A 25,719-nucleotide genomic window follows, 5' to 3' on the forward strand; every position below is an offset into this window, starting at 1 on the left:
AATTCCCTCCACGAGGGCCCTCCGGAGGTCACTTGTGCAGCGGTGCGGTCGGGGCTTCTCGCTAGAGGGGAGCTCCTGGCAAGGCCCACGTAAGAAGTTGAACATCCTTCGATCCCCGTCTCTCGCGGTCCCCTCTTTCTCTCCTTTGCCAAATCTGAGACTCGCGTCCGCATCGAAAACGAAAGATGGAAGCGTCCGCGCTCCTTTACTATTGCCACCTTGAGAGAATGAAAAAAGGTTCATCTTTGCATTGAAATAGTGGGACAGACTATTCTCGCGTATACTATTGAAAGGCTTCCCGAGCGACGCCGCGCTCCGGAGGACGTACCCAAGCGACGCTGCTCTTTGTCTCGTACCGAATCGCATCCCCCCGCGAAGCGAAACTCTCGATAACGCGCCGAATGTGAAAGAAAAAGCTTCGGGGGTAGGGGAAAGCAAAGAAGGATGAACGAATAAAGATTGAGGCGGTAGAGGCGAACGCGGGGTGAGCCTTAACCAGGCCTATATATACACTGTAACAAAACCTCCACCTTCAGTCACCTTCTCGACTTAATCCTTCGCATCTCCAAGTGTCTCGTGAGTGCGTGTGTTTTTTGCATTAACGGGGATTGGGAATCGCGGCTCGGTGAGTTTGGCCAATATCACTTCATTTTTTTCGATCCCTGTATTGATACGACATTAAATTCAATTGAAGAAAACATCACGTAACAAAGTTCTATGGGAGGGCAATTAGACCAACTAACTTGAAGGTTTACAGTGACTTGGTTGGAGTCTCGTTGAGCTTAGTCAGCGTGGCTTCGGGTGTTTCAATTTTTCACGTGTTTACTAGATTCTTTCAATCGGAATTTTATTTTTGCTCACTGTTTTTCGAATATTTGATCCAACTGCACCCATGCATTTATACGAAAATAATTGAATTCAAGAAATATTCAATTTTTATGTCACCACGATTAAATTTCATCTCCACCGTTCGTTTGTCCATCGGACGACTTATTTATTTGCCAATAAAACTGCCTTCCATAGGGACGTTCGGATAATCTTGATTGCAGATTTTCACTTTGCGAAAGTTTTCATTCGCTTCGTGGTGAACCGCGAGATTAAACGCTCCGAAACATGCTTAACATTTAATATATCCGTATATAAGATCAAGTAAATATACATCTACGGGCGTCATTGACAATGCTAAAACTTGACGCCTCCGTCGACGCTAGGTTAAATTCCCATCGTAAATGGCAACATTGTGCCGTCGATGGAAGAATTTCCGTCTCATTAAAGATCTTACAATATTCTATCCTGCTTCTTCCGGTTTTGTTTTCACAGATTTTCAGCAGATTCAACATCACCTACGAAAGATGAGGCTGTGGCTGTTGTGGATAGGTGAGTGAGTTTTTCGATCTTCAGAAGCACGCAAAAGAAAGCTTTGATGAAAGCTTTTCATCGATATCGAAAGACAGAGACGATTCAATAATAATCTTAGCAGTAAAAAAAATAAATGTAAATGAGAATTTCAGAAAATTAAATACGCGAGTAAAAAATGGAAGTCGTCCTTCGGCGGAGCGTAATTAGTCTAATTGTTCAATTTAAAGATGCATTCTGAGGTAGTAACAAAAAGCCGGTCTGGAGGAGGGATTGAGAGTCCATTTTTTTGTGGCTAATGACAACTGACTTTGTGAAAGATTGTCTCATCAGTAGAAAAAGGAGATTCGCGAGGAAGCGAGGGGGGCTGGGGTATATAAGGATCAAAGGAGGGAGAGGAAAAGATTTTCGCAACTGAGGGTCGCGCAACGAGTAACAATGGTCGAACTAAAAAGTGTGTAGCTCGTACAAAAGAGAGGATCTGCTGGGCACGCGTGAGCTACTCTCAAACTCTCTCGTGATTTGTACCACACACCGGGAAAGAGAAAAGGACAAAAGATCGAGAAACGAGAGAAAGAAAAAGAATTTCGACAATTCTCTCGCCCTTCGTAACTTCCTCTAATTAAAATGGGTTGTAGATAGTGCCATGATTGTTTTTCTCATGTTTCTTCGTTTTTTCTTTCTTTCTTTATATCTTTCTTTTTTATTCCTCGAATCGCGATCCAGGCGAAAAGTATTACGGCCCGGTTTACCAGACGTTTGTCATTGTCTGACGACCACAAACTTCACCTGCTAATGTCCCTCGAGAATCTTTTTCCAGAACGATCAAACTTGATGATTGCGGTTTAGCAGCGGATTCGCCCGTTTTTGTCCATATTTTTTCTCTAGCCTCACTCATTTGTGTTAACATATTTAACCAACAAAATTTCATTCCAAAATCATCGCGTGATCATCGCGTATGGCTCGTTTTAATGTCTCATCTCCTCGGGTTTGTTAACCGTTTCGAAGGAATTCAAGGTCGAGAGTGCAGAAGAAGCGATTCAACGGAACAACATTTTCAGACAATCTTTCGGCGTGATTCCGTTTGTTGATTTATATCCACGAGTCGCTCAAGCCTCTATAGCTGACCAGGATTTCACCTCTCCTTTCCGCCCGCGTATTCTTCCACTTCTCTCGTATCAACAATCACAGATCTTCCTCTCGTTTTGTACATCGCGCAGCACTGCTGATGTTATTTCGTCAATATTACGTAAAAATTTACCTTCACTGAGATGTGCCGAATACATGCGAATAAAATACTCTCCAACTGCATATTCATGTTGGGAAGCGCAGAAGAAGATACAAAAGGACGCAGCCGACACAAATCTTTAGGGCCCGAAAAAATTATCTTCTCCTATGTGTATCCAGAAAATCTCGCATTTTCTCAGATAGAACGATCATTTTTACGCGATTATTGTGAGGCAGTTACGGTTGGTTTGTTTTATGAATTTGGCAAGTTCGTACCGAATCTCCTCGATTGAAAGCATCAAAACTTCATTCCAAAATGAAATTTTCAAGCTGATTCCATCGAAATACCATCGTCGATAGATTCACGGTAAATAGAAAAAATGTCCTTTCTATTTTAAACACGAACATCGATCGAATGGAACAGTTCACGCATCATCGGACGTTGCGTTGGTCCGACTTCCGAAAGTCGTCGTGAAAGAAAACCAAGTATTTCATGATGTATGAAGAAAAAAACACTTCGAATGCCTCGCGAATGAAAAGTGTTTACGGAAAACAGTGTTGGAAGCAACAATTGTGCAGTATAGGCTAATATGCCGTTCGTGTGTTACGAGATTTACGAGGGAAAATTGTCGTAATCGTATGGCACGCAAGGCTTCCCAAATGTACATACACATGCAGACGTCTATAGGAGAAAGAAGTGATGCTCTCGCCGATGCAGTGTTACTGGAATCTCGTCTTCATGCGAAACGAACACAGTGTAATAATGGGTCTAAAAAACGATTCTCTGTGACATAACTTTCCTGCTAATTAATTAAGAGCATTGTCGAGATGCTAGCTCAGAATATGTATAAAAGAAGAATTCTCACACTCTGCTTGTCGATGTAAGTGTGGCTCTTCACGTGCGTACGTGTGTGTGTGTGTGTGTGTGTGTGCATGCACGCACGCAGGTGTGTGATATTCACACTCACCGGGCTTTAAACTGCACAGATAACGAATCTCCAGCAGCAGTTACATTGTTCTTTCGTAATTGTATCTTCTTGTTATAATTTTAGCACAGTTTATCTGTGATACAATTTTTTTTTTGTTTTTTGCTTTCTGTTTCAGCCTTACTGGCTACTCTCCGCTCCTCTGTGGTAAGTATTTTTTTTTCTAGAGGATTTTGTTTTTCGTTGGTTGTTTGCGTGAATTATTTGGAGCACTCTCAGTCCCCCCGTTTATTTCATTTTTGTTTGATGATGTCCGCGTGCGGTATTCGCACATCGAGAAAACGTATTTTTTATTGTGCAACGAACTTGATGCTCGTCCGTCGCTCACAGATTTCATCTTCACTTGTGCGATCGAAGCAACGCTACGTGCTGAGAAAATAAATAATGGAATAACAACCGCCATCACCGGAGGCGGTCTTTGATGTAATTCTTTAATTCGCGATGGGTTTTCAATTTTTCGAAAGCCACCACCACTACCACCACCGCTCATCATTTATATTTTATCTCGTGATGTCGTTAAAATTCCCTCGGGAAATTGCGAGGCTCCGTTATTTCATTCTCTTCGATTGCGGAACATGTCGATTGAAGTTAAAATACTTTCACTCTCCCAGGCACAGGAGGGCTACAGTTATCCAGTGCCAAGCAATCCATTGATCCCTGGACGTCCACCTGGTACAGGAGGCAGTACAACGAAACCTGGAGGTTACCCCAGCACTCCGGATGACCAATATTCTCTGCCAGGAGGCCCTGGTTCCGCACCTGGAAGTGGATTCCCTACAGGAGGTCCCGGTGGCTACCCGAGTGGTCGACCCGGTGCACATGGACCAAGTACCGGAGGATATCCTTCCGGTGGACAAGGACAGAGTCCAGGTGGATATCCTTCGGGAGGACAAGGACCGAGTCCTGGTGGATATCCTTCCGGAGGACAAGGACCGAGTCCTGGTGGATATCCTTCCGGAGGACAAGGACCGAGCCCTGGTGGATATCCTTCCGGAGGACAAGGACCCAGTTCAGGAGGGTATCCTTCTGGTGGTGGGCAGAGACCTAGCACCGGAGGATATCCTTCTGGTGGACAAAAACCTAGCACTGGAGGTTATCCTTCCGGTGGACCGGGATCGAATTCAGGGGGATATCCTTCGGGTGGGCCGGGATCAAGTTCAGGTGGATATCCTTCGGGAGGACAAGGACCGAGTTCCGGTGGATATCCTTCAGGAAGGCCAGGATCCAGTGGGGGAGGTTTCCCTTCAGGAGGACAGGGGCCAAGCACCGGTGGATTTCCTTCAAGCGGACCTGGATCTAGCGGAGGAGGTTTTCCTACAGGTGGTCCAGGAGCGAGCCCTGGTGGACAGCGACCGGGTGGCAGTGGTGGTTATCCATCTGGTGGACCGCAAGGACCGAGTGGTGGTCGGCCTGGATCTGGACCCAATGGTGGGTATCCATCAGGAGGAGGAGGAGGAGGAGGAGGAGGAGCTCCGGCGGAAGGATATCCGAAGGACCGACCTTCTGTTCCATTTCCAAGTGGAGGATCCGGTCAGCCAGGAAGTGGCAATCAAGGATTTCCAGGCCCTGGTAGTCGACCTGGTAGCGGCCCATCTCCTGGAGGATACCCATCTGGCGGAAATATTGGGGGTACTGGAAGTCCAGGCAAGCCCGGTGGACAATTCCCGAACTTTGGACAAAACGGATATCCCTCAGGTGGTCCAGGGCCAAGTACAGGAGGTGGATATCCTTCTGGACGACCCGGCAGTCAAGGACCAAGCAATGGGTACCCTTCGGTTGGAAGTGGACCGGGACAAGGTAGTGGACAGGCTCCTCAAGGACCTGGGGGTTATCCGAGCGGAGGTAGGCCCGGTGGTGGACAAGGCCCACAAGGTGGCTCAGGCGGATATCCTAGTGGTGGACCAGGCGGTAGCTTCCCCGGAAATAATCAAGGCCCTTTCGGTCAACAACCATCTCAGAGGCCAGGAGCCGGAACTGACTATCCTACTAGCTCCGGAGGATTCCCGAGCGGGGGTCAGGGGCCGAGTCCTTTAGGACCTTCCGGAACATACCCCGGACAACAACCTGGTGGTCAACGACCAACTGGACCTTCCGGTGGATTCCCGGGTGGTAATTATCCCGGTCAGGGACAGGGACCAGGATCTGGTACTGGAGGTGCTGGCGAGCAAGGCGCCAATGGACCCCAAGACGACGGCTCATACGACGACGGAGATTACTCGGCAATCCCTGGTGAGCCAGGCCGTGATTATCCTATCTACGCTGAAGTACCTGAAACCAGTTTCCGGTGCGATGCCCAACAGTTCCCTGGTTACTATGCGGACGTTGAAGCCCAATGCCAGGTGTTTCATATCTGTGCCAACAACAAGACGTACGATTTCCTCTGCCCCAATGGCACGATCTTCAACCAGCAATTCTTCGTGTGCGTTTGGTGGAATCAATTCGACTGCAACTCAGCCCCAAGTTTATATTACCTGAATGAAAACCTTTACGATTACACTATCATGGGAAGCGGTGCCATAGACGGAACATTCGGGACAAATCTTCCCGGTGGCCCAGGTCCACAAGGACCTTCTGGACCTGGGGGTTTCCCGGGACCTCAAGGACCGTCGGGTCCGAATTATCCTGGTCAAGGACCATCCGGACAAAACGGTTACCCATCAGGTGGAACACCCCAACGGCCGGGCTATCCATCAGGACCGCAGGGTCCCGGATCACCTCAAGGACCCTCCGGACCTGGAAGTTCTCCGGGCCAAGGACCCCAGGGACCATCCGGTCCAGGATATCCTTCTGGTCAACGACCTAATCAACCCGGTTCAGGATATCCATCAGGCCAGGGTCCTCAGAGACCTGGTTATCCTTCAGGGCAACAGGGCCCCGGATCACCGCAAGGACCTTCTGGGCCCGGAAGTTATCCAGGACAAGGCTCGCAAGGACCATCGGGTCCAGGCTATCCCGGCCAAAACGGTTACCCATCAGGCGGAACACCTCAACGGCCAGGTTATCCATCAGGTCCACAAACTCCGGGAACCCCCGGCCGACCAGGAGGCCCAGGATATCTAACTCCGGATGCATCAAAACCTCCCGGCTCTCAAGGACCAAATGGATACCCAGGAGCCCAACCACCAGCGAGTGGTGGATATCCAGGAGCTCAACCACCAGCGGGTGGTGGATATCCAGGAAGTGGTTCGGGACGGCCCCAGGGTCCTTCCGGAGGTCCAGGTTCATCGGGTGGTTCCAAACCGTCGGATAGGCCGTTCCCTTCGCAAGGACCGTCGCAACCTGATCGCGAATACTTGCCGCCACGAAGCGGTTAAACGTAAAAACGGAACTAAGGGAGCCCAGAGAAAAACTATTTCACGTAAGCGAATAGACCCTCAACGAGATTATGAACGAACGGACACAAAATTTCGTTGTCGGTGCTGGACCTTGTATGTACATACGTAAATATTGATGAATGTCCATTTTTTTTCTACTTTCTTACTAATGCGACGATGATGAAAAAATCCATGCGGACGCAGCCCGGCTGTGTTGAGCACATGGACAAACAAGAAAGGCACGCAGGTATTATAAGGAAATGAAAATTGTAACCCTGAAAAAAATAACATCGAGGGTTGGAATTATTGAATATTTGTAAACCTGCAAGTATTATTACGCCAAGTATTTATTTATTCAGCTTAACTTTCTCTTCATATTGCATCCATGCATTTAAGCAAATTCCTCGGTAAAAGCGTATACGTAATCTCATTTATTGTGGCATAAATTTTTATCAATTATTAGATTTTTTAATCAATTATCATTTTTTGTTTTCACCAACATTCACAGCAACCAAGTCATTGACATGACGTAACTATTAATTAATTTTTTTTTAATTATATATATTTTACACAAATCCGAAAAAATACATGTATGTACAGATATGCGCATAGTGCTTCGGCTATGCATATTCATATGTGTATAAATATACGTGTGTGTATCTAAACATTTTGTAACAATGGATAACACCTGGATGCCATTATGTTATTCTCTATTTTAACGCGAAATAAGTGAAATGAAGAAATAAATTTTTTTTTTAATTACTATTAAAAACGATACATGCTCACTTTATTTACGAATCCTGTGATGCTCAACGAAATATATTCATGCGATGCTGATTCGTGTGAGAATAGCGGGCAACGCACTCACACACGAAGTGTCGCTACAAAAAGGCCGTGTGCTTCGTCGTTGGGCGTAGCACACACGCTTCGGATCCTCCTTGCCTTTCCCTTTTCACTCATTACTGTAATTACTCATTTCGAATTGTTTGTCAGGACAACGGGACGCGTAGTTTCTTGGTGAATAACACGAAAGATCTGCACACAAACGTAGCTACAGACACTCGCACGGGGGAGAATATAATGACGAAGATGGTAGCTCATCGAGATTGCGTGCATGTGACTTTAATGTCACTATATTGTAACTGGAAAAACGCTGTGTTCGAAAATTATGTTGAGTTTTTAACTCACAAGGGATGATCGGTGACGTAACAAGTCATTTATTCGGTATGTATAGACATACATATAAATATATAAGTTATCATGAATGAGCAGGGTTCAACGTATACGAATGTCCGTCCCGGAGGATCACCTTATGACCTTGCAATTACTCGTTTCGTGATATAAGTGGGCAAAGCACGCTCCTCCTGCTGTTTTCTCGATCTTCTGGACTAACCGGCAATTAGGCGTGTGCCTATCCTCGAAATGTGTGCACGGAACGATTATTCGCTTCTCCGGACTCTCCTTAAGATATTTCAGCCCCTCTATCTTCTCCTCATTCCTGTCAGTTTCAGGTGGTCACGTGCATTTTACCTCGACGATTGCGACAACTCCACTACTTATTTACGGACAAGAAGAAAAGAGTTATCTGCTCGTTCCCCCTCGCTTTTTGTCTCTTCTCGTAGCATCTTCGAAGCAGCTAAGTATCGCGATCTCGTGCTTCGTTTGTACAAAACCCATCTCGATATGATCGAAAGTTCACGACGCTCTTTAACCGCAATTATTCGCCTCTCTTTCTCTCCTCGTCCTTCGGCCTGCTCTTTCTGCCTCGTTCGGCCATCTTCAGATGTAAGAGTTTCATGCGCCGTCCATTGTCTCAGGCTTATCAATAAAGTCAAGCGGAATGAGAGAACAGTATATTATCGCATTATTGTTCGTTACGCCTCCATCGCACGCGCTGAATTTATGAAAATACTACCGTAATCGATTCTATTGTTTACGAGTTATCGAGTGGAAAGGAGGCTCGGTGCTGAATCCTGCTCCGATAGTTCACGAATTCTCGATTAAACTATGCTCGTTAATCGTATTTTTTTCTCCAGCTCATAACGCCTTGATTTATAAAATATTCCACGAAATTCAACAGAGCAACCGAACTGCTTCACACAAAATTACATGAAATTGTGTCACGAGTTTATCCGGTGTGTCCTCTCGATTTTTCCGTTGTTCCCGTGCGTCCATTGCAAAACCCTGATATTACTTGGTCCTCCATGACGCGTACGTGGGAACGAACGCAATTATGATATGCTGCATACCGAATGGCATTTCTCATTGTATATTCCATGTGCTATACAATGTGTACACATACCCGTATGAATGAAAAATCATAAAAAAACGAGCACTAAGTGTTATGAGATGCGTGCAAGGAGAAGCTGCGAAGCAGAAAATTTGTGTCAGCTTCTCGCGATTCTTGAGCTCGTTAAATTCTCTCGAGCCACGACTGGAACGATCAAAATATGGCGAGTAGATTGACGCTAGGTTGGATGGAGCTGACGATACACGAGGGACCTTTGTGTATCATAATCGTTCCTGTCGCTACTGAAAGACGATTAGCCTGCTGACACCGAAAGTTGCAGTTACACTACTCCGATATTTATATACTCAGCCGAGTGGTATTACAAAAACAGACCAATTGGATTCTCTGATTCAAAGAATATTTGCCCCATCATTGATTCGCAAAATGATAGTAAAAAAACAAAAAACACGTATGATGCTGTCAGAAGTGAAGAAGAAACCCTAATGGGTGTGCTGAACTGACCGTCAAGAGACCACCCGCGAAGCATTACTAATGGATAACGACATAAGTGTAACCAGACACTGATCTACTGATTCTCTCGCTCTGGGCTCCGGTAGATACAGCACGTGCTTTACAACACGGACAAGCCTCTCACAGCCGTAACACTCTCGTGCCATAAATCTCGAGATTCACGTATAAATGTGCATTTATGTACCTGAACATTCGTACTCGGTGTCGAGACTCTTGTTTAACTACTGGCAAAAGCTACTACTTGTAATACAGGATGTCCCGAAAACCGTGTCCGAACCGTGGCGAGTGTCCACGTTGCTAAACTCGGGAGAGACAAGTCCTTGGACAGGTTTCTTACGATCTGGCGTTTTACGAGGCGCGATGGCTCGTCGATAAACGTCGATGGACTTATGGCTCGTTAGTTGACTCGGGTACTTCCGTCTTATTCTGCAGTGGGAGCTGAATCGAACAAGGTCGATTGACACATTTTCTACAAGAATCGAAGCAGAAGTCTCAACGTTAAGCTTTTCAGAATTTTAGAAGAAACTTGGCCAATTCTGTGCTAGTATTGAGACACCCTGTACCTGGAAGATCGTTCTTGCGATTTATTATTAAAGATTTGATGAAATATTGCGATACTAGGATCGATTTATTGATTCACACGTCCTGCGCTATTGTTTCAACGATAAATTTGCTCAATCAGATCGTTTATTCCATCGATAATTTTGTTCCTCGTTCTGTACTTTTATCAGACTTGAAAAAATAACGTTCCAGTACTTTAAATCGTTGAAAACCCTGCGTGATCGACTGATTCAATTCCAGTGTGAGCACGAAAAGCTGGTACGACGCTCAAGATCTTTACTCCCTCAAACGTCGTATGGTTACGCCATTTCGGTGTTTGGGGCTAGTCCGTTTGCTCCTATACTACTCGCGTATACATCTTGGACATTTCGAGTTCTAATTGCTGCGAAGGGATCCCCGACGAAGAGACGGACACCTTGAATTTGCAAGTTCTCCCATTCGACTCTGTCCTGAAAACCGTTTTGTCCTGAAGAAAATTGATGTTTCAAGCGTATCAGAAGTGCAGCAGCGAAAAATGGGACCGGGCTCTTTTGGAATATCGGTCATTCATCGTTCGCTTTATCTTCAAAAACGCTTTCCGTTCACCAATGTCGTTGCAGCGAATAAATTGTTTCTGATAAAAAAAAGACGGACGAGGCTTCTCCCCGTTAGAGTTTTACGACCGGAGATTGATTAATTTCAATGCGGGGACAACAGCGACACACTTTTATATTGACAACGAAACTTTTCGAATCCTTCTACCAAAGTGCTCTTGGGAATCGAAATTACGGATCGTTTGAGATTTTAAGAGCAATGAATGAATCGAGTGCTTTTTATATCTGTGGATATACCTGCATATATTGACATTCTTTTCGTATTCTTACAGACTGGTTACGAAGACTCAAGCCATTCGTCTGAGCCACGGATTTACTCCGACGAGAAGCAGACACGATGCGATGGAAGATTCCTTACTCTCCGCGAGCACTCTCCGCTTTCACCCGTTCCATTATACATCTCCCGAGCCCGATAATAACATAAAGTCAAGTATATATGGCTCATTGAATGCATTCTCAAACAGTGACATGGTACAACATTTTTTCGTTTATTCCTGATAATATTGTAAAAATACCAAGACTCGAATAAAAACCTCAACCGAAATATATTATGGAATTCATTATGAATTTTATTACGTGAATGTGAGACAAATATCATGTGAATAATGAAAATATAATGAACGAAGAAGAGGATTTTTTTTATTGTGAAAAATGGAAAATATGAGAAAAGAAATATTCAACGATAGACAAATGCCAATGAAATCTATGCTCGTGGCTGAATCCAACCTTCAAAGACTTCTGACACCGATATACCCTTAAAATACACAAAAACATTTTTTTTTATTTTTATTTTACTCAGTTCGCGTACAGAAAAATGGGGGAGAGACAGGTTAAAAAAAAATGGGTGTGCGCTGTTAATAAAATCTCTGAAATGGATGATCGGAGAAAAAAAATAAAAATGGTCTGAGATTCAATAGGCTATAGTGCATATCATATAAGATTTTTTATTTTTTTAAAAATGACGAAACGCCGCGGTCATTTTTCTGAAAACTACGAAAAAGCACGTTTTTTTCATCTTTTTTGCAAAAAAAAAAAAAATAGTTCCGCTCAAAATTTCAAAATCACTAAGCCGTCCGAAAACATAATTTTGAGAAAAACGCGTTTAAAGCAAGGCAGATACGCGGTACGGCACTGGGCAGTGCGTACTGCGCGCGCTCAGACAGCCAAGTAAACATCGCTCAAAAGTACACTTGGACAGTTCAGATCTTTATAAAATTTGACTACGATACTTTTAAATATGTATACTCTTTTAACTACTTTTAAATATGTCGAAAAATGCAATAAAAAAAAAAATCGATTTTTCAAAAATTCTAATTAGGATAGACCCCTTTTAAAAATCAGGAAAAATGTGTGCGCAGTACAGTTAGAATTTAGATGAGTGTGAAATTGTACGAAGGGGTGTAGAAATTGCAAGTAGGATCCTGGGAAAATGGTCGAGCATTCTCAATTTGTTGCGCCAGCGAAGAGTTGAGAGACGTTGAAAAAAATCGTACACATGTAAAGTTATACAGTCGTATTTATACGTATAGCGTGAAGAGCTCGTCGTTTTCCCGTTAGGAGTCTCGCTCATGAATATTCAGGGGCTGCGCAGCGTGTGTGAGGTTTCGACGAACGCAAGCTCAATGATCGAGGCTTTCTCGAAATTTTGAGCCAAAGAGAAAGAGAGAAAGAGAGAAAAGAGCAAGCCACAGAGAAACTTTAAGTACTCAACTGGCATGAGAGCTTATTACCTCGATTAGCGAGGTATCTCTTTCCACATATGTATTCGCCTCTGTTTATTTGCATGTCTGCGCACAGCATAGTCGTACCTGACAACACCGAATTTTGGGCATGCCCTCGAGCATTGCAGAGCAAAGTTGGTGGAAACCGAGTTGGATTAATTAGATGCATGTCCGACGTCCTTCCTGGAAAATTACACTCCCTGCGAGATGCTTGAATATACACGGTGTAATTTTGTAAATATGTATAGCCCTGTGCATATACAAAGGTACACATATGGGTCCGAATTTCATGCAGGCTAAGACGAATGTTTGCTCTATCATTTATCACGAATGAGTCGACTACCTTCGGATATGAGCAAATACGCAAAAACGAGCATGAGTTTAGTGACGTATAGACAATTAGTGATTTAATTGGCGTGAGCCACGAACCGTTAAGCTTTCAGGTTAAGTCCATCGGCATAAAGAAACGAAGAAATATATTTTATCATTTTTTTTTTAGTGAACAAGTGGTATAATGATTGCAAGAAAATGGGAGATAATTTTTGAATTTAAAACACATTGGGGCGGGCGGTGGGGGGAGAGGGGGGGGAAGCAAAAAGCAAGGGTAAATGTAACAATTTATAGGAGTAAAGAGGGTTGTAACACTGCTCGGGAATTAAATGGTGCAAACTCGGGTATGCTATCCACGTTCCCTAATCTACTCTCTACAGTTTTTGCTTTTGCTTTTAGTCTTGTGTGCACGAAAATACGTGTATGTATGCGAAGGTGTATCGGTGGAATAAGTTTGGCTTTCACTTGGTACGACCGGCCACACGTAGTCCATGATAATTGGATAAAACGTCCTATTTGATACTGGAGCAGAAGAAGAAAGAAGCGATGAGATCGAATCGTGGGAAAAAAGATGAGACAGCAGCAGTCTAGCAGAAATATTTTTAAAAAATGTTAATTCCGACGGTTTGTTAGGTGTCATTTTCTTTTGCAAGGATAACGGAGAATTACGAAAGGGAGAAAAAGAGAGGTCACGATCGTTCTGTAACTCGATCCCTTCTTGTGAGAGACATCTTTATGGAGGGTTCTCCCACTTATGTATATGTATAGTTTATACATAAAAGTAGTATACGTGAATGTACCCCGGGCCATAGAAAAGTACAAACTGTTATTACTTAAGAGCCCAACGGACTTTCTCCACGATTCCTTGAGATTCTTCCTCTGAAACGTCGCACTCGTAGTTTCTGATCGCACGAGCGTGTTAAATACAATTCAGCACGTAATCGATTTATTCTCAGGCTCAAGACAATTTTTACTAATCACTGTTTTCGAATGACTCCACATTCCACGGTACACTCGAAAGAAACAAAGGATTATAGCATCGTGGATTAAGTTCAAATTCAATTTTTCAGGAACGATCATCGTATTCGAGTTCGATTATTGAAAGACTCTTATTCAGAGGACTTGAAAATTTCCTGGATTACAGCATTTTCATTTTTCCTTTACTTTTTTCTCAATTTGACTGGCTCGTATTTGTGATGCCCGGTTTTCAAATCCTGATCAGTGATTTCTTGCTGGACGACAGGAGGTGCAGCATTTCGCATGAAACCTGCCAATCACACTGTATTTACATCACACCTCCGATGGGCCACTTTTCCATGGCTCTTCGCTTCCTGGTTTCTGCTGTAACGAGCCATATTACAGACGCAAGTCGAATTATCGGCGAAGATAGAGTGAGGTTAAACCGAGGTTAAGCCACTTACGAATGTTAGCACCTTGTTGATTTCTCAAAGTAGAAACAATTATGCCAAGCCTGTGTATTTATTGATTTTAACGAGGATTCCACATCTTAAGAACCCCTCGAATGCATCGTTTTTTTTTACCATATGTGACAGCTTCGAATGCAACACGATTGTATGCAGGGTTTTAGAAAGAAAAGCATATTGCATCGTTTAACAAACCCACATAATTTTCTTTATTCACATTCTCTGTACAAACATATTTTACATAAAGTCTGCGAGTCCTACGTCTCGACTTTATTGAACCACAGGCGATTCGAGTATGGCGAAAAATAAATCTTATTTTCATTTCAATACCTGCAAGTTCCTTCATATCTGTAAGTTTCGATGAATTTCCATTAGGCGTTAAAGGCAGGTATGAGTTATAATAAAAGTTGACATTTTTTTCGAAACCTGGACGTCTTATGAGCTGCAAAAAATTGTGGTCCGATTTTGAATAATTGAAAAAACGTTAAAGAAACTAATAGCAAAACGATACTCGAATCGAGGGCTTTGGGAAGCTTTTTTTGCCATCACCATAACTATCTACAATAATTTGTTTCCTCTCAGTATCTTGAGCCGTGGACGTCGATCGAAATATCGATCGACCAAAACAAAGGAGTATTCATTCACTTCCACTTCTGGTTGAGAATTTAATTTTTTCTCCAGATAACAGAGCATTTTATCCTCGATATTGCAGCATGACGAAGAATTTCTCACTGAGTAAACATCATTCGCTGTTGTCATTATCCCATTTATAAATATTTACAACTACTGATAGGAGTTATCGTTATTCTTCATTCTCGTATTTATTCTGAGCCAATCCAAGAAATTTATCTCATTGTTCAAGATCTTTCCATCCTTAGGAGTCAACCACACCCTTGTATAACGATAGTAATAATGATCATTTTTTCAAATGTAGGGAAATATATTAATTAAAGTGATAATTATCATAATTTCGATAATGATACACAATTATAATAATAATTATTATTATACATAATTCAGGCGAGTACTCATTCATAAATATTAACTTTTCATCTCTTCATTGATTGAACAAATAATAATAATAACACTCTGCAGACAAACTTACCTCAATCTCCCATTTTTAACATAAAGAGTCTCTTATCGATTAAGTAGTAACATTGATGGATGCTGGCTAACGTGATATAAAGATTTATAAATTCGCTGAGAAATTCATTACAATTCGCTAGGAAAATTGAAAAAAAAAAAAAAACATTACTCTTGAAAACTGTGCTTATTTTTACGGATTTTGGATGTAAATTTCTTTTGTTTTGAGTTAGGATCAGCAGGGTCTGAGAAATTGAGAATTTTTTATCAACTGTTTTCACGATTTGTTTTGAACTCGTTATTCTCTGTTTGATCTAATTATGCTATTTATACAATGATTATAATTGGTGCCATATTATAAGTAATTATATGTTATTTCAAGTGGAACAATTTACAAGATTTGGGGTTGAAAAATTTGCATCGCAAGATTAACTTGGAACCTTTTTTAAAAAGGTTCGAAGATAGCTGCAACGATCGAATGAGTTGAAAATTTTAATCGATCAACTGTGAAAGATGTAAGAAGTCTTAATTTTTTAAAATATTTCTTATACATTAATTAGACCTTTCAGAGAATAATTTCGATTGCCCTTTTACTAAAAAGTTGTACAAAAGTTTATTTTTCAATTCACTCTAGCATTTCCTCATAGTAGAATGTTTTTTTAAAATAAAATAATACGAAGATTATTTTACAAAGATTATGATTTAAAATTAATTTTTTTAATCCCCGAGCGATAATTCTAACAATTTTATTTTGTGTTTTGCTCTCACATATTATAAAAAATAAATTTATTCGTCACCAAATCGTTCCTTCAAACAAGATATAGTAAAAACTAAACGAATAAAACAGGAATTTCCATTTGATTAGTGACTTTCATAACGACGCTGCTCAAATAAAGGGCCCTACCTTTACTCGCATGCTATGAGGAAAGTTTCTTTCTTTTTTTACACATTCACGAGAGCACTTAAATAAACTGAAAACAGAAAAATCATAATGAAACAAAAATGCTTACACCATCGAGGGGTAATTCAACAAATTCTCAAACAATATCTCGCCTTGACAAGTAAACAGTTCTCTTTCATTCACTGGCCACAGGAGATGAAAAAAGTTAAGCCATTAGCGAACAGCACGTTCGTTTTCATTTGACACGAGGAGAGTAAGGTGGATTCAGCCCCATTTGGCAGCTATCGTATAAAGAGACCTCAAAAGTTCGAGGGCTCTAGCGTCGGAGGCGGAAGTATCCTCGGAAGAGAGGGCGTTGCTATCGGCGCTGGTTTCAGCTGTGACGATATCGTCATTTTTCGTTCTCGTCGAGGTGTTGGATGAAGTTTCATCGGAGTTGTACTTGAATCGTCGTCCTTTTTTACTTCGAAAAGTCGTTACGATGGGTTGTTCGGTGGTGGTCGTCGTAGTTGTAGCAAAGCTCGTTGTTTCCGGTTTCAAATCATCTTTGCCGATGGGAAGAGTGAGTCTGTTTATTCCGGCGCGAAGCTCCCGGGATTCCTCGGATGTAAACTCGTTGACGGGCATTCTGAGGAGGGCGTCGAGTAATTGTTCTTTCTCTTCCTCCATCGTTTTATTCATAGGTCCATTACAATGATTGATGAGAAGTAAAACGAGTTGTCGAACAGTGGCGTTGGTGTCAGCTTGTTTCATGACGTTCATCAGTGTGTCTGTGCTGCTCGTGTTAAGCTTACCGAACATTTCTTGCGCCCTGACAATCTCATTATCGTAATCGCTTTCGGGGATTCCGTGTTTCGGTCGACTCGAAAATTTCTGAGGGTTCACCGTTAAAAGAGGATCCTGACGCGTGGCGAGGCCGGAACTGGTGGAAGTGACCGAGGAAGTTATGGTCGTTGTAATACTCGAGCGCGTGGTATAAATCGGTGATGGGGTTGCTGTAGCGAGACTTCTCTCGGATGTCGAGTAACTTGCCTGGGGCGGCAAAAGCGTGAACGCTGTTGGGGAGTCGTTTCCGTCGTTCCCGGTTGTCGGATTACTCGACCATCTCCAGGGCGAGGAGGGATAATCTAAATTGTTTGTTTTACGAGATGGAACTCCGGAACTCGTTGCATCCGTCACTAAACTCTCTCTGTTACGATTATTGTTGCTACTGGAATTGTTGTTGTTGTCGTTGTTCTCTACGAAAGAGCTTTCAGTCGCATCGGGATAATCGATGGTGGAATACTCCAAGCTCGAATCCCGGGAGGCTCCAGAAACGAGGCCTTGATTTATTCGCTTAGGATCAACGAAAACCGTGCTCTCCCACAATTGCGTTACCGCCGGTGACGATGTCCAGTGATCGTTCAACTTCTGATCGCTCTGATTCTTCGCATCCTCGTCGCTGCCGCTCGTACTCGTTTCTTCGTTACTGTTCGACGTGGTTTGTGATCCACCATCCGGGTAACTCAGCCCCGTGAACGGCTCGACCGTTCTTGATGTGACGACACTCGTGACGTAATTAAATCCCTCAGTCTTGCCACTATCGTCATCGAACTCGTTGCCACTCTCGTGATATTTGGAATGGACGCTACCGGAAGTCACCAACGATTCGCGATCGTTTGATCGAGGAGACGATGTCGTTGTATCAAAGTAACGAATCCTGAACGGCTCAGTCGTTGATTTGTGCTGTTTCACGTTGCGATCGCGACTGTCTCTCTTTTTGTCCTTGCTGTTGAGTAATTTTTCCGATTTTCTCGTACTCTCTGATTGGCGGAATTTCGAAACGGGATCAAGACTCTTCGAAGCTGCGCCGCCGTTGCGCAGATTCGAATTCGAATCTGCTTGATAAGCAGTTACGTAGGTAGCGGGGGTCGAGGATACGACGTAATTGTCACTGATCGGTGTAGCGTCGAAGGGTTGAACGTTCTTGCCATAAGGCTGGTAGGAATTCGGTGTTTGCGAGTTGTTCTGAAAACCGCCGATTTTATTGTTGTTCTCATCGTTTGGAAAATAGTTGTCACCGTAATCGTTGATGGAGTCGTCTTTCGCCCGACCGTCGTCGGCTGTCGTTTCGTTTGGTTCGGTAACTTCCTCGGGATAATAGAGAGCTTCGGTGCCACCGGGACTCAGCTCGTTACCGGCATTTTTCGAAGGCCCAAAAGCGTCGTTAACTTGAAAAGCGAAGTTATTCTCGGCACTTGATTCTGCTCGTTGGGTCGTGTAGAATTCCTGCTGGTTATAGTTTTCCGTACTGGTTGGTAAATCGGTGGTTGTGATCGGGTAAATCGTAGTCGGCACTCGGCCCCGATGAGGAGCTGTGTCGTCCGAAAAATCGAGCACCTCGTCCTTCTCTTTGGTCACGGACGGAAAATCTTCCAACGTTGTTGGGACGAGAGTCGTCGCGTCGTATCTGTCTTCGTTCTTAGAATTAATCGAAGGCTCTGTGGGTCTGATCTCCGTGAGAATCTTCTTGAAGGTGTCAGGATCCTGAAGATAAGCGGACAAAGCATGGGTGAAAACTTGAGCCAATTCGCGCAGCTTGGTGCTGTTCGATTTGCGAGCACCGTCGATAGGACCTTGGCTCTGCTGGATGTCCAAGTCGTCGGTATCCTCGTTGGAGACATCGAGGCCGAGATCGAGGGCGGGGTTCGAGCTCGAGTTACCTTCAAGTGCATTGTTCAGGTTGAACAGCTCGGCGTAAGAGTTTATGGTATGCTGGGTCAAGATGCTTTTCGGTAATTCGACGCTGGTATTCTCTTCGGTAAGTTGAGAATTTTCGACACCTTGGGATTCCGTCGACTCTGACTCGGTTTCAGCGTCCGTTCTGGTTTCAGCGGTTACGTCAAAGTCGTCACCGGCTGTGGCGAAGTAGAGCGCCAAGGAATGCAGAGTCGAGGGCCCCGAAGACGTTGGTATGTTCAATCCACTTCTGGAACCATTGAAAACGGTAAGAACACTTGGAACGGTTCCTTCGAGACCTCGCAGCGATTGAAGCATGCTCATCGCATGCTCCCGTTCGTTCAACGGTCTTTCATCGAGACTGTGCTTCTTCGCGAGATAATTAGAAGCATCGCTTTTCTTTTCCGGTAGGTAAGCTGCACTGCCGCTGGGAAGCCGGCCTGTTGGCCTGACCGAGGATGCGGGTGTGGAAGCCTTGAATTTTCCGCTGTAACTCTTGGCTCCGGAGGAACCGTAGATCACCGCAGACGAGGTATAAGTTGGAACCGTGGCTGTATAAACTGGTGGTTTAGCCGTGGTGCTTGTGGTTGGTGTCGAGTAAGCGTAATTTTTGGTGAACGGTATGTAAGGTCCGAGAGTCGACATGACTTTGCCCTGCTGATAAGTGATGCTGGTGTCGTATGGGCTCAAGGTTTTTCCTGTCGGCACGGTTTGGCTTATAGCAGCGGAAGATCTGAAGGGTTTCTCCGTAGAAGTGCTTATCAGATTCTGCGACGGCCGGTAAGAGCTTTGAGCTCGCTGTGGACTTTTGCTCGAGCTCCGGACCTGTTGATTACGGCTATCCTGGCTCTTCACAGGATTTTGCTCTTTGGTGGCTGCACGGATGCTAGCCTGAGTGGTGGCGAAGCTGGAGCCAGTGTCTACGCGACGAACCGTCGACTCGTTCGTCAGGCCCGCCGTCGCTACAGAATTTTGTCTGTATTCCTGAGACTTTGAGTAGGGCTTGGATGTCGTGAAACCGGAACTAGTTCCAGAACTTTTGTAATAAACCGGTTGAGTCTTCGTGAAGGCTTTGGGGTTGACGTAATTCCCTGACGATATGATGGTCGGTGTCGTATTCTCGAAGAAATCCACGTTCGTTACGACAGTTCGTTCGTTACTCGGTGTCACCGAGTTTCGAGCATAATCCTCAGTGAATATTTCGGTGTAAGAATTATCCGAAGTGCCTTGATAGTCCAAACTAGTTGGATAACTCGTAGTAGTTTCAGACTCAAAATTATCGTTGTTGAGAGTCCTCCCGACAGTACTTTGGGTCCCCTCGTCTCTGTAGGATTCAGTGGTTGTTACGGTTTCTGGAATCGTTGAACCAAAAGTGGTCGTCTCGTAGTCAGGATTACGATCATTCTTTCGTGGCTTGTAAATCGGTTGGAAAGTAGGGAAGGGCGAAGCTGGAGGCTGACCGGAACGAAGCCTGAGGGCACTTCCACCAATTTTCTCAGATTCCGGAGTCGGGGTTATCGCTTTTTGACGTGGCTTTTCCGTCGTCTTTTGCTGTACTCTTGGTTTGTTGCTGTTATTATTATTATTGTTGTTGTTGTTGTTGTTACTATTAGCATTGAAGTTGCTGTAGTAGCTGTTGAATTGACTCGAGCTGTAGGCCTCGTTGTAACGATTACCACGACTCGAGGCGAAGGCAGCACTCTCCGCGAGTTGCTGATACTCCCTTATAGGGCCAGGCGTGCTAGTTCTGAATGTCGTAGTTTCCGTGTACGAGGGTGTTATTCGATTGGACGATTTGTCGTATTCAGAAAGGCCGCTACTGATGCTACTACTTTTACCAAAGCTTCGTCTTTCACCGTCTCTCCCTGAGTTCCGAGTCGTTGACGAATACTCCGTTGACTGTTGATTCGAGCGGGCTGACTGTTGCTGATTGTTGTAGACGTTCTGATTAGATCCTGTAAATTTATTGGCCCCTCTCGACTCGTAGTTCAACTGACGTTTTGCTTCTTCGTTGACAGGCTCGATGAGCTGATTCTGCTGTCGTTCAATGGCACGATAATTTCCACGATCCGAGTTGGATCTTCCGGTGGTTTGAACAAGCTGTTGCTGTCTGTTTTTGTAATTATTTTGGTTAAACTGGCCATTGTAGTCTTGTGAGTTTTTGAGCGTGTTGCCAGCTGCCAAATCATTTATTTGGTTGTACTGATTCGACGTTACACCTCCGCCATTGTAAATCTGATTGGGGTCGAAAGCTCGAGTGGTCGACTTGAAATCGGTGTTCTGTCCTCGTTGGCCCGAACTTCCTGGTATTTGATTATTGTTAGCCGATTGACTGAAAGGATTCGTTCTCCCGTTCTGACGTCCATCGTAGTTTGAATTTTGTGATTGATAGTAATTCTGGCCGTTGTTGTCCTCGTTCTCGCCATTGCCTCGGTGGAACTCCGAGTTTATTCGTTTCGCGTCGGTACGCTTGCGTTCGTCTTCGGCCAATTGTTCGGCGCTCTGCTCATAAAGCTCCGTCGATTTACTGCAATCGACTTTAAACCACCAGTCACAAATCAGTTGAGACTGTTGGAATATTGTGCCGTTCGGACAGAGGAATGATATTTTTCGACCGTTATCGCATATGTGGAAAACCTGAGGAATGAAAAACCGTGTGAAAAAAAATGATAAAATTCGATATTTGATTAATTCATTTTTTGACACTATCAAAATCGTACTTGACAATTCGTTTCCAAGTCAGCGTAGTAACCGCCTTTCAATCCTCGACAGCTGAAACTCGTTGTCGGTATGGTCGTTAATGCCGGAAAATCAACGCCTGGTTGACCCATCACACCTGAAATAGTTATGATCAAACAGGGTTCCACAAACATTTTTTGTAAATTAAGTTCAGACAGTTCGCTACATTGATAAAATAATGATTTTGGTTAACGCCCAACGTCAAATCAATTCCTAATGCCGACAGCAGTGAATGTGAAAAAAGGAAATGTCTTAAATATTAATGTTGGTTATACCAGCGCCCTCTAGCCACTCCTTGAGAAGTTCCTCGTTCCCGAAGAAGACTGGGTCGAAAATAGACCAGGGTGTGAACCAAGCATAGTGAAAAGAATGAGAAAAGCTTGAGTCGTTAGTGTGTTGATGCCCGAGTAAATATTTATCATAAATTTCATTTAGTCGAGTTAGTCGAGTTAGTGAAGCGGGTTTGAAAACCTTGATAGACTTGGTACTCGCCATTCTTCTCTGGGGCGAGACGTTTGACGACGGTTTTAATTGCCTCGATGTCTTCCTGGGACGCCTCAAGGCTCGCTAAATCGAGTTCCGTGAGGAACTCCGGTAATCTGGCTCTCTCATCGTCACCGGAACTCTGTGAAATTAAATGAAGGGAGAAATAAAATAAACGGCCCCACCGATTAATGCGATAATCCTATAAGTCCTGGTATATCAAAAAAATAAGAGCCTGAAGCTCCGAGAGCATAAATCGGAGAGCGGGTAAGCGCCCGAAAATCCTTTTATCTCGTTGATAGAGCATCTTCAGTTGCTGTATCGCGTGAATCGAAGTTACGAAGATATGAAAAGACCGGGTCACCAGTCGTGGTGTGGCTTATGGTGTTGCTCGAGTAAAAGCTTTAGAAGGACCACGGATCCGAGAATACAATGGCCGGGCGCGCGGTGGCACCGAGACGAATAGAAAAAGAAGAGAAAAGGGAGAGAGAGGGAGACTAATTGGTCGTTAGAATTAACGAGAAACCATGCGCTAGACGCTCCATCAAGTTGCCAGCGAAGGGGAAAGAATGAAAAGAAAAGGGGTCGTAAAAGTCAACTAAAAAAAATACAATACAAGAGGCCGGACGTTTTTCAGCAACCATAAAAAGCTGCCGCTCAAGGCGTTTTACATTCTGATAGGACCCTGTGACATTTCGGTGAACCCCGAAATGAAGGGCAGAAAAAAACACGTTTTCAAAAGAGCTCGAAGAGAAGCTGATGAATGATCTTGACTCGACAAAAAACCATTCACAATTCGGGCCACTCTCCGAGACGTGGAAAAGCTCGTGCTTCCTCAAATAATACTGAATTCGCAGAAACTTAGCGCTCGAGAAACTCGCCCGGACGGGGTCAGATCCGACAAACAAGCCCACCCTCATTATTGTGAGCGTCGAAACACCGTCGTCCGTAATTCAACTGTGGTCTTCCACGACTTCCGCTTGAAGTTTCCCACGCAACGAGACTTCTTCTCTCTGTCGCCTTTTCCCTTCTCGAGCAACGGAGCAAACTGCCCTTCCTTCGGACATGTTCCACTTTGATTAACGATTTCCTATGGGAAATTCAAATTCGCCTTGCTCCGTCCAAATGTTCCAGAGAATTACTCGGATATTCAACGCCATAAATTAATCACGCTTGATTGATATCTTTCCCGAATGCATAACGCGAGCAAGCTCGAGGAACCATTCGAGTTGATCGACGCATATGCAAAAGGCGAAGGAGAGAGAGAGAGAGAGCAACAAAATCACTTTGACGCGCATCTGAATCGCGAATCGAGCTTCAGTGCAAACTGATGTAGTCTATGATTCTGCTTCATACATTTATCTACAGGGTTTCTCAATAATCTACAGAGCTGCTCGGTCAAATTATCCCGAGAAAAAGTCGTTAAAAGACTTTTTTCTCCGCTGCAACTTCGATGAGTTGCTAAATAATTCATAGTAGCCGGTTCGCTTCGCTTCGTGTCCCACCGATTCTTCGCCATTGACTTATGTTAGACGAACGTGCACTTTTTTCGCGACATCATCGAAAAGCTATTATCCTCGAGGTACCAAAGAGAAATGTGTCACTGAACGTTATTTCTTCAGGATTCAATAAACCTAATGAAGTATCGTGACTTGGGTTGTACGATCGGAGCACCCCATATCTCGTCTGTGTCTGAAACATACGCTCGAATCGAGATACCTGAGGAATATCATCTCATCGACGAATGTTCGCGAGTCCTTCGAATGTGCTCTGGCAATCGAATCGCTCGGGGGATTCAGCAGCACACTTGCACGTCATACTCAAATCTTTTCATGGATTAATTCAATTTATTTCGAAAGCTCCACGGAGAAAACGAGGCCGAAAATTCTAGAGGAAAGTACCAAGAATATAGATCTTAGAGGCAGAATCTACGTACTGGATTTCAGCTTTAATTCGAAGAGCAGTAATAAGAATTTTTCTATCCACCATAGTAAAAAGACCAATACCCGCATGCCTTTTTTTCAAAAGACTCAAGAATCTTTTTCTCTATGAACATAGGAAAAAATGTTTTCAGTCACTTCAATTGTTCATATTGTTAAGTATGCAAGGGACAACGCTGAAAAAACTCTATGTGTGGTAAAAAATGTCACACGTATTCGGTGTATATTCGTGTATTTGTCATCGAATTTACTATGCTGACAGTCAAAATTTTAGAATTACAATACATTTGCACTTATCAGTGAGTGCTAGACTGACATGATGAATAACACTCGAAAACAAAACGAAATATAGTTCTGACGTGCATCACTTTTTGCTATCTACACAAAACTGTTTAGAATTGAAGGTACGAAAAATTGGAAAATTCAAAAAATGTTATGCTGTTTTTAATCAATGGCTAAATACTTTGAAAATTCTTGAAAAATAACATATTCCTCACTGTATGAAATGAAACCGTTTTCTCCGTGTTCACTTTCTATAGCAGAACAGAAAATGATCGGCAAATGTCGATAAATATTAATACGAAGTATTGGAAGGAGTGGAAGAGCAGGAGCTCAGCTAGTCTCCTGCAATTGTATGGATTCAGGCTCCACGCGATTAATTGTTTTGCTTCGCACTAGCTCTCTCGCTCTTTTAGTTGCTGGTATAAAAAAGCATTTTTCTCCACGAGAGACGAATAAATTTTGACGCGAACAAATGCTGGATCGATGGTGCACATGGTATTTGCAACGAAAGAGTATCGGGCATGTGGAGTGACTCGTTCGCCCGTGTATAATTAAACTCACCGATATAATTAATGCAAATCATTCTGTGACGGTCTTCCGAAGCTAAAGCCCGTTCGCGGTTCATGTGTGCGCACCATTGCTCGATTGTCGTCAGTTAAACTCACTCACTGTTCGGCCAACTGTCTCTCTTCATCTCCCACTTTTTCTTCCTCCCTCAGCGTAGGCCAGGGTACAATTTGCAGATAAATTGAAACACGACATACGAGGTGTCCCAGCCAACATCGTCGCGAAACTACTTTGGGCCCGATTCAGGGCTTGTAAATTGTAAATTTTCATAAACATCCTTGACAACCATTTTTTTCATAGAGTCGTAATTGCTCACGAATATTCTCATTCTTCGCTTGATCGATGGAATAGCCGAAGCTTCACATCCCTCGTCTCTTTGCCTCTCGACTTGAGTCATGATATTTTGCAGCATCGAGCCAAAGAGCTTCAGACTTTATGAGTCACAATATGAAACGAGAGCTTTTGACAAATTGAGCATGGTTTTCCAGACACATTGTACGTACACACAGAGCATCCACGAGAGAACATGAACGAGATTTAGATTGCTAGCCTTCCTGTAAAGTGTGTACAAATTGTACGATATGGGCAACAGGGAGGCTGAATTTCAGAGAGTTTTCCTCACAAATAATATACACCAGTGGAGTTCTCGGTGTAGAACGCGTGATGCTGTACGCAAGTTTCGAAACGTTATCAGAGAGGGAATACGAAACCGTGAGGAATTAATTAAATTGGT

General features: G+C 43.6%; 2 protein-coding genes across 2 annotated transcripts in view; one reads left to right on the forward strand and one right to left on the reverse strand.

The window, feature by feature from the left end:
- Positions 1-548: 548 nt before the first annotated feature.
- LOC122413011 (pro-resilin-like) lies at positions 549-7,617 on the forward strand. The gene is made up of 4 exons (XM_043423069.1): positions 549-625; positions 1,321-1,377; positions 3,688-3,716; positions 4,181-7,617. Exons 2-4 carry the CDS (start codon positions 1,353-1,355, stop codon positions 6,881-6,883), a joined length of 2,757 nt encoding a protein of 918 aa, XP_043279004.1. The 5' UTR covers positions 549-625; positions 1,321-1,352; the 3' UTR covers positions 6,884-7,617.
- Positions 7,618-14,458: 6,841 nt separating this feature from the next.
- The window catches only part of LOC122413404 (probable serine/threonine-protein kinase DDB_G0282963), a 55,787-nt gene continuing 44,526 nt past the window's right edge, over positions 14,459-25,719 (reverse strand). Inside the window, exons 5-8 of the mRNA XM_043423722.1 lie at positions 22,186-22,339; positions 21,990-22,037; positions 21,696-21,811; positions 14,459-21,612 (exon numbers count right to left, since the gene is read on the reverse strand). Coding sequence (XP_043279657.1) covers positions 16,522-21,612; positions 21,696-21,811; positions 21,990-22,037; positions 22,186-22,339 — 5,409 coding nt within the window. The 3' untranslated portion in view covers positions 14,459-16,521. The remainder of the gene's footprint in view (positions 21,613-21,695; positions 21,812-21,989; positions 22,038-22,185; positions 22,340-25,719) is intronic.

This window comes from Venturia canescens, chromosome 7, assembly GCF_019457755.1.
Source record: "Venturia canescens isolate UGA chromosome 7, ASM1945775v1, whole genome shotgun sequence".
NCBI classification, from domain to species: Eukaryota; Metazoa; Arthropoda; class Insecta; order Hymenoptera; family Ichneumonidae; genus Venturia; species Venturia canescens.